The 9158-nt window shown below is 34.1% G+C and overlaps 1 protein-coding gene across 1 annotated transcript in view; it reads right to left on the reverse strand.

Annotated features, from left to right (window-relative positions):
* Abce1 (ATP binding cassette subfamily E member 1) overlaps nucleotides 1-9158 on the reverse strand; it is a 30904-nt gene that overhangs the window by 12451 nt on the left and 9295 nt on the right. Inside the window, exons 3-10 of the mRNA XM_023705737.1 lie at nucleotides 8341-8426; nucleotides 7528-7625; nucleotides 6320-6437; nucleotides 5810-5947; nucleotides 5603-5672; nucleotides 5267-5363; nucleotides 4179-4268; nucleotides 491-612 (exon numbers count right to left, since the gene is read on the reverse strand). Coding sequence (XP_023561505.1) covers nucleotides 491-612; nucleotides 4179-4268; nucleotides 5267-5363; nucleotides 5603-5672; nucleotides 5810-5947; nucleotides 6320-6437; nucleotides 7528-7625; nucleotides 8341-8426 — 819 coding nt within the window. The remainder of the gene's footprint in view (nucleotides 1-490; nucleotides 613-4178; nucleotides 4269-5266; nucleotides 5364-5602; nucleotides 5673-5809; nucleotides 5948-6319; nucleotides 6438-7527; nucleotides 7626-8340; nucleotides 8427-9158) is intronic.

Here is a 9158-nt window from a genome sequence, read left to right on the forward strand (position 1 = left end):
GCTTTAGACCACTGAGCCATCTCGCCAGCCCCTGGAAGTTTTAACATACTTAACTAGACCTAAAGACAGTCTTACTTCCAACATTTGGGATACAGTCCAGATATATCTGAAGCATGAAAATAAAGCACTGAACGAAGTTTAAGAATTTCATTACTAATATTGGCTTGTCAAAGACAAATGCTATAGAACTGAAAATACAAGAAGACTTTTTTTTGCAGCTCTGAGGACCTTACACGTCAGAGAAGTGCTAGAAGACTTTTACTATAACAAAAATAGTGAAACTGTATTTCTATGCACTCCCAATAAAATATTCTCTCAACAAGATTTTTTGTAACAATTGCTATACAAAATCTTTTATATATACATTTATCTCAGTGATTAAATTTCAAAACATCCACTTTTCATAAATATTAGAACAATATAAAACTAGTAATACACTTTCTAACATGGACAAGAATACAGCATATGTGAAAACAATTTTTCAAGTTACCTTCTCTTACACTAAAAGGCATAGTGACAACACCATAAGCACTCGGTACACCATATAGACAGCAGATGAAGTCAGAGAGATAGTCTAAGACACTTAAATCATGTTCCACCACAATGATATATCTGAAAAATCAAAACAAACTCATTTGAAATCTAACATAATATGTATAACTGCAGTATTCCTTTTACTATGCCTGTAAATTTCAGGTAAATATATGTATTTGAACAACAACTTAAGTGCAAAGAATATATTAAGCAAAATCTTAAAATATTTTCTTTCATAAGGCTTGTTTTCCATGCCGGATTTAAATTTCCCTAAATTATATGGAAAAACACCTGCTAACATGAAAATTTATGAATACAGAAAATATTCTGCTGAAAGGAAATATTACAAAGTAAACAATTATAGTACATTTAATGCAGTAAGCTTAATATAGTAGCCTAAATTATATCCATGGACACCAATAAAAAAATGTATCCATATTTGCATTAGTGGCATCATTCACACAAGAGATTCAATTTATTTTCATTGATACATTCTTCAAATTATCAAGTCTGAATTTCCCAACATCCAGTGTATAAATTTCCTCCTTTTCCTGCTCTTGCCTAAGTGTTAGTTAAAGTTTTCATTTTATTTCTTAAAATATTGCAGAAGTCTGGACAAATCCCACTGTCTTCAGGTCTCCTGAGGTAGCTCTCAATTCCATACAAAATAAGTAATATGTTTTTAAGGTCTTCCAAGACTTCCTTATGTTTGCCACTTCATTTATTCATAGGAAAACTGACTTTTTCCTGAATCATTTTCTGTTTTGTATTTTTTAAAATGTATTTTAGTACTGGGTCTACAAGGTCTCTCTATGTAGATTGGATTTGTAGTGATTCTCCTGTGCTCAGCCTCCCAAGGGCTGGGATTACAGGTGCTCACTACCACGCCCAGTCTCAATCAGTCGCAGTGTGCCCCAGGGGGCAGGGCTGGCATGGCAGGCTGGAGATGGAACCCTGGCTGCTGTGCTATGCCTAAGCAGGCGCGTTAGTCCGCTGAGCTATTTGGCTAGCCCTGTTTTGTATGTTTTAAAGTGTTCTTTTTCCTAGTCTTCTAAACTTTACCTGTTGAAATAATGAGCAGGGAGATAGCTCAGTGCTACAGAGCCTGCCTGAAATAGTATTTAACCTTTATAGAAGATCCATTTGAAAATCCTACCTCTGTAGGAATACCTTTCTTAATATGTAATTTTTTCTCACTCTTGAACTCTCACTGTAAATGTGTGAGCTAATATTTGGCAAATCTCTTGCCTCCTTCCCTTCTAGAGATTATAGATGGAAATCAAAACACATAATTTTGGTAGGCCACTGTGTTTTTTTCAAAGATTTAGGAAGAGAAAGAAATCTACAGCATAGTAGTAAATCAGTTCTCTAAACATTTACATTCTAAAATCAATTTTGAGATTTCTGTTAGTCTTTAATTTTAACTCAGTAAAACCTGCTCATTTTTCCTATCTATCTTGTGTTCCTTGCTGTTTTTCCTAAGAATATGATATCTAAAATCTGACAGCATTAAAGACTGAATGTATTCTTCTGACACAGAATTTTAGGATGGAGATGACTTTCTGTGGCAATTTATCAGGTACAGCTAATTTTGACTCTAAATTCATATGTGTGAAAATGTCTTGATCATCTTTTCTACTTTATTGATCTAATTTGTTGTAACACATCACCCCTCTTACAATTATGGTTACTGCTCCCTTTGTCTCAAGAAAGTCCTGAGACTTGTCCTTGCCAGTTTCTTTTCCATCTGAGGTCCACCCAGACTTACAATTTATTTCTTCTGTTTTTCCTATGTAGAAAATAGCTTCTGACCTCTTAACTAAATTTATGTACTATAAATGAATGTAAGTATCTGATGTACAGTTTTCTAGTGATTTTTTTTCGGAACCGGGGATTAAACTCAGGCCCTTGTGCTTGCCAGGCAGGCAGTTACTCTACTGAGCTATTTCCCAGGCCTGTTTTCTAATGATTTGCCTAAATATTTCCATGTTAAAATAACTATCAGCTGGTTGTGAATTACTTTTCTTGCAGCTCTCCTTTTTAGTATTTATTTAATATTTTAGGGCTTTTTTGAAGGTAGAGTATTATTAATGGCTTTCATTGTAATAAAATAAAGGTGTATAAAAATGGGTTCGGGTTGAGAACTACCGACTTGATCTCTTGTACATTTTCAATACTGGAGCACGTGCCTGCTCCTGTCCTTACCACATCACGGTTCTTAATACTAGGATCATGTGTGGACACCTGTATTCTCTAAAGACCCTACTATAATGTTCAAAAATATTTATGAAGTGAAAATTATGGACAAATAGCGTTGTCTCTTTACCACTGAGTTTAGCTCTTAAGTATTCAGGTGGGTTATTTATCCTCCATAGCACCTGTGTTCTTTTGAATTTAAGGAGCTGAGCTTTCCAATAATTCTCAGCCATCATCTTTCTGTACTGTTTTTTTCCAGATTTTCAAGATACAGGTACTCTTCACATTCCATTCTCTGTATTTTTGCCCTCTCATATTTCAATCTCTTTTGCGCTTGCTCTTTGCTGTATTCTAATCTTCAGCAGATCAACTTTTAATGGTTTTTTCTGTGATCTCTAACTAATCTAACCTGTCATAGAAATTTTTAATGTTATTATATTTTTAATTTGTAGATCTGGGTTATTGAACAGTTAACAATAGCTTTCTAAGTATCAGCCTTAGGGTTTTGAAAGAACTAAGTATATTATTATGTCAATGCTTCAAAACTCATAAAATTCTAATCCATCTTGTTTTGTTTGCTAACTGAATTTGTATTCGGTTTCTTTTTATAATTTATGCTAGATCCAAATTCACAAGTCTATTTGAGATTCACAAGCCTTTACCTGCAGAAATTCTATGTAATCAGAACTAAGGATATAGAATTCCTGTGCAATCAGTGTTGAGTACATAACCCTCCTGAGTGCTTTGCTGTTCACTGATGATATGTACTACTGGACTAAAAACTTCAAAATCCCCCATTAATGTTGCTTTCTCATCTTGAAGGGCTTTAAAAACTGCATACATAAATTCTATAACCATGTGACCTGCTGCTCTACAAATAGGGAATTTAAAGGGAGCCATACTCCATTTCTATTGTGCTTTCTTTATATTTCCCAGTTCTGATACATAATTTGTTTCCAATTTGCCTTTCTGCTAAGAAAGCAATCCTTTGGAGAATCCTGACATCTTTATCTCTCTCTTCTAATAGTTTTCACTTTCAGTTTTTGATTCCTTAATATTTTTTTCTACGTTCTTACAAAATAGGCCATGTATTTAAAGAATATTTATTAAATCAGTTACTAAAGGTAGACATTATAAAAAATGGTGGATAGAAAAAAAACCTCTGTATTTTAGTTATAGCTTTGTCATATAGCAAATGGGCAACATAAAACAACTAGACTTTTTAGCCTTATACTTCTTCAGTGGGAATACTACCTATAGTTTGTTAACAAGATTGTCATGAGGATCAAAGACAGTAAAATCTAATAATAAAGTAAATGCTGGTGGGAACTTTAAATCACAATGAAAAACATGTACATATATATTTATATATAATAGAAATACATTTAATTTTTAGTAATCTGAACTTGTCAAACAAACCAAGAAGAATATTCCAGATCTGTACTTACCTATCTGGATTTATCAGAGACCGAATAGTAATAGCAGCCTTTAAACGCTGCTTCACGTCTAGGTAACTAGAGGGCTCATCAAACATGAAACTGAAAGAAAATTTTTTGAAAGATAAATGTGACATATTTCAAAGACTATAATATTGAAATATCTGATTTAACAATAAAAATTTCATATACTAACAAAGAAAGCCTACCTATAGTGATAAAATTTCCTGTATTTTGCTCAGGAATAGAAGGAAGAAAATAATACAAATAGCAGATCTGTATATCAAGTTTGCGAGTGTCTCTTGGATTAAGCTAATTTACAAATTGACACCTCACTATGACAAATACCTGATTATACAGGTCTCTGAAGTGGTTTAGAGACCTATTCTCTTAACTAGCTAAATGCTAGCTGTATTGAAGTGACTGTTTTCTTTGGAAGGCACTGCACAGAATTTAGAGAATACTTTGAGGAAAAGAGCTAGAATAAAAACATGGAAAAAGATAGAAGCAACAAATATTTTGAGAGAAGAGAGAAAGTAGAAGGCAGGATGAGTATTTGCTTTTCTCACTTTTGTTTTCTCCTTCACATCATGCTATCCTAACCTACAGTGGTCTAATAAATCTTGTTTTACTTTACGTACTTAGAAAGTTTTCCGGTCTAGTTGGAGAGCTTAAGTCTCTCTCTCTCTCTCTCTCTCTTTTTTTTGTAACAGGATCTTGCTATGGCTAGCTCTGAATGCACTACATAGTTCAGGCTGGCTTTGAATGCATGGCAATCCTACTGCCCCAGCCTTTGAGTACTTGGACTACAGGCCTGTGCCACCACACCTAGCATGGACAGCTTAATTCTTAAACTTAGGAGTCTAAAAATGTCATTAAGTTACTTATCAAAATAAATGACAGTCTGTTTCCCCTGTAAGAGTAACAGGTAAAAAATAGTAGGTAGTGGTTGCACAACTGCTTTAGCATCTCACCTCAAGATGAAAGACTTACATACGAGTTCTATTCATTCTGTTCAAAACCCCTGCTTTACTAGTACCATTACAAACAAAAATGTGAATATAGGGTTTAAGATACATAAAAATTATAAAGTAACCTACATATCAGCTTTCTGTATGCAAACGACAGCACAAGCAAATCTCTGCAACTCTCCTCCTGAAAGATCTTCAACATTTCGTTCTTTTAGGTGGGTTAAATCTACAAAGAACATAGTGGCATAATTGTGTTCAATGTCATAAATTTTACTTTACCTCATCTGGGCAAAACTGTGTATTATCAATCTGGGTTTGAATGACATCACAGTTGGGAACTGTGTAAAATAAATATAACAATGACTATAGATTTTCCTACTTATTTCAGAATACACATAAAGATGTATACCTTTATGACTTTAAGATTAGGGTCTATTAACATATTTCTATAAAATAAGCACTCACCAAGCTGTTGACATACAATTGCCTGTGTCTTTGTTTCATCCTTTCGATCCAAAATAGACCCGACTGTCCCCTGTCAATTATATTACAAACAGTTACGACTATTTGCCTTTAAGAAAAAAGTCACAAAGTACAATGCATTTACTTTGATATAACTTTTATACCCAGCCAAAACCCAAAATACATAAACTCTCCCCAAAAGCAACTGACCTTTGCAGCCTTGGGAATCTGGTCCACATACTGAGGTTTGATAATGGCTTTTAGATCATCTTCCAGAATCTTAGTAAAGTAATTTTGTAATTCAGATCCACGGAAATAAGTCAGAATCTCCTGCCAGTCAGGGGGATCCTAGAAATACACATATTATCTGAGTATAAGTTACGAGACAATTGCAAAAAGGATGAATGCCAATACAAAGTAGGACACAGAGTCAAATACAATACAATACTTTTGGCTTCTAACTTTTAAGGATGGAGGTGGATCAATTTCAACTCAAAGCATACCAATTTACAACAGTCCAAGGAATTCAAGAATTTTCAGTTAAATAGCACTAACACAAACACACACACACACACACACACACACACACACACACACACACAGTTTTTCATGAAAATCACAATTAGAAAATAAGACCAGGAAATAATCACACGCATAGCCTTCTTTTCAAAATCTTATAAAAACACCTAAAGATATTAACTTTTAGGAGGTAACACATACGTCGTACTTTCCAAGGTTTGGCTTTTGCTTCCCTGCTAAAATTTTTAATGCTGTTGATTTTCCAATACCGTTAGTTCCGACTAATCCCAAGACTTCACCTGGACGAGGGATAGGCAACCTGTTATAATATACAAAAGTAAAAAAAGAAAACAAAACCCACAATAAATAATTCAGATTTACATAGAAAGAGCAACACAACATGAGGACAGTATTTTAATGCACTTCACACACATCCATTAATAAGCTAAGAAATATATGCCAGACATTATTGCCTATTAGGGAAATAAACACAGCCAACATCATCTTAAACTGTTAATTGTTAGAAATGCGCCCTTGGACAATTACTTCAAATTTTACTTATTCAATTCCAAGTCCATTCTAAAGTAACTTTTTTCCCCCATATATAAGGCTGTTTTAATGTGTAACAAAATGTTTTGGTACAAAATTACATAGCAGGTGCAACCTCATACCACCATTTCTTTTTCTCTTGGCCTGCCACTTACTTACAAGGAGAGAAGTGCCACATCAACCAGAAATATTCCACTTCATTCTCCCTGCTGCAGATGGCCCCTTAAAGCTGGCAGGTTGAGAAATACCTTTTTATTAGTAAAACCTAAAGTCCCATATTAAAAATGTTAATGTTCAGCAAACAAAAACCTCAAGGAAGTAAGGACCTTGTGATTTAATATGCCCAAGTTCAGAGTAATATTCTTTGTAGGTAAGACTAATGGATAAACAAAATCAAAGGCAAGTTCCCTCAAAAGTTATTTTGGGGATAAGGGTCCTATGGGCAACAATGATTCCCAATTCCAGTTATGTATTAGAATCACTGGGGGATTTTTGTGGTTCAGTCCCTGAAGTAACTCACGTGAGCTAAAACCTAGGCAACAGCAGCTACAGCCTTCTAGGACTGAATTCTAACTCTAATATTAACCAGGATAAACCACTAACATTTGCAATATGATTCTTGGCATAATTTTTTTTATTTTGTACTGGGGACCAAACTCAGGACCTTGTGCTTGCCAGGTTGGTACTTAAGCCACTGTGCTATATCCCCAGCCCTTGCAATATGATTCTGCATCATGTTATATTATTTCTTCTTGGTGGGCTAGTGTAACATTCCCCCCCCCATTTCTGCATGAAAATTCTCAGTGTACTTACCCTTTAAGTTGGCTAAAGTAGAGAGGAATATTGATTTGAAAATATACCTGTGAAGTTTGAAGGCATTGGCACAGTATCGATGTGTTGTTTCTTTTTCCAAGTTGCTTGGTAAATTGACAATTGATAAGGCGCCAAAGGGGCATTTCTGTTATTTAAAGTAATGATTTTATATTAATTTGTTGAAATATACATATGGCTAAAATGGGTTAAGAATACTTTTGTAAGAAATCTTCCAAATGCGAGTAGCAGAAAGACATGAAATATCATTTCATTTTGGTGTATTTATTTAAAAACAGCTTCTTGAAGGCTAATATTGTACTGAATAGAACATTCCTTTGTGATATAATCTAAAGACAGATAATGAGTTTGTAGTACTTTCAATATTCTTTCTGTAACAGATGCTTTCCCACTACTTCCTTCAGTTATTCCTGCCCTTGTACACTTCCCTTTCTGCTTTAGATAAAGTCCTGTAAGATCAGGGATTACATCATTTCTTTAGGTGTGTATATACGTATATGCATGTGTGTGTGCATGTGCACGCACGTGTGCTGCTTCCATCCTACCAACAGATTCCATATTATTATTGACCAAGAATTAATGTACTTCTGTCATGACTTCTATCTATCCCACATGAAAACGATGCTCCAAGTTTAAATTTATATTTTAAAAAACATTCTTAAAAAAAATCAGAAATGATAGAGGAACATCCAAAAATGCTACAATAGCATCTCTTCTTTGACAGTCTGAGTAAAAGTCAAAATTCTACCATATGCCAGACATGTTCTTTAAAACTACTCAGAATTTTCAGATTTCATGTTTGGGTTATAAATCTGGTTCCATAATATAATATTATTACTTACCTTAATACAAATACCACAGCCAATACAAAGAGTTTCAGAAATCCATGCTATTTTGCTCTGGGGTGTAACTTCTATGCATAATTTTCCTGGTAAAGAAAAAGACACACTCAGGACATCTTCCCTAACAGAATTTTCTGAACACTGTTATTTAGGGAATGCTGATTCTAAATTTACACAAAAAAGCAGATTTCCAAGAACAAAGGCCACCCAAATAAAGCATTATATCACACTGGCTTACAGGGGTAGACTTCTAAATTCAATTTCAGTTTATAATAATGTAAATAGGGCAACAGGGAAATGATCCAAATACATTTTAACTTACTACTACGGAACAAAATATGCTAAAAACATGGTAGATAGTGGAATACTTTTAGGTTGACACTCATGAATTATAAAAAATTTCTTTGGTGTTAAGATTAAACTTAGGGCCTGCTGTATGCAAACTCAATTTTTAGTTCATAATGCAAGATGTTAGCTAGATCAGTAAAACTCTAAAAAGGTTCAGTGTGACTTAAACAGGTAAAATTAAACGGTACAATATTAGGAACATTAATGATGGAATTTTGAATAGCATGGGGGAAACAACAGAGGACACCTAAAATTTCTTAAAGTTCAGTTATATCCACACTTCATTGGTAGAAGCCATCAATCATATGAGACAGTGTTTAAGACTGCCAAGAAATTGTCAGCTCTGACTTGTTAGAAATTTATTTCACCTTGAAAATATAGCAAAATCTTATAAACAAACATTCCAACTAAGCTCTGTTATTTTCTTGAGCATTACCTGTATGTATATGTATGTGTGTGTGTGTGTGTGT

Source organism: Octodon degus, unplaced genomic scaffold (assembly GCF_000260255.1).
Source record: "Octodon degus isolate 3935 unplaced genomic scaffold, OctDeg1.0 scaffold00227, whole genome shotgun sequence".
Classification (NCBI taxonomy): Eukaryota; Metazoa; Chordata; class Mammalia; order Rodentia; family Octodontidae; genus Octodon; species Octodon degus.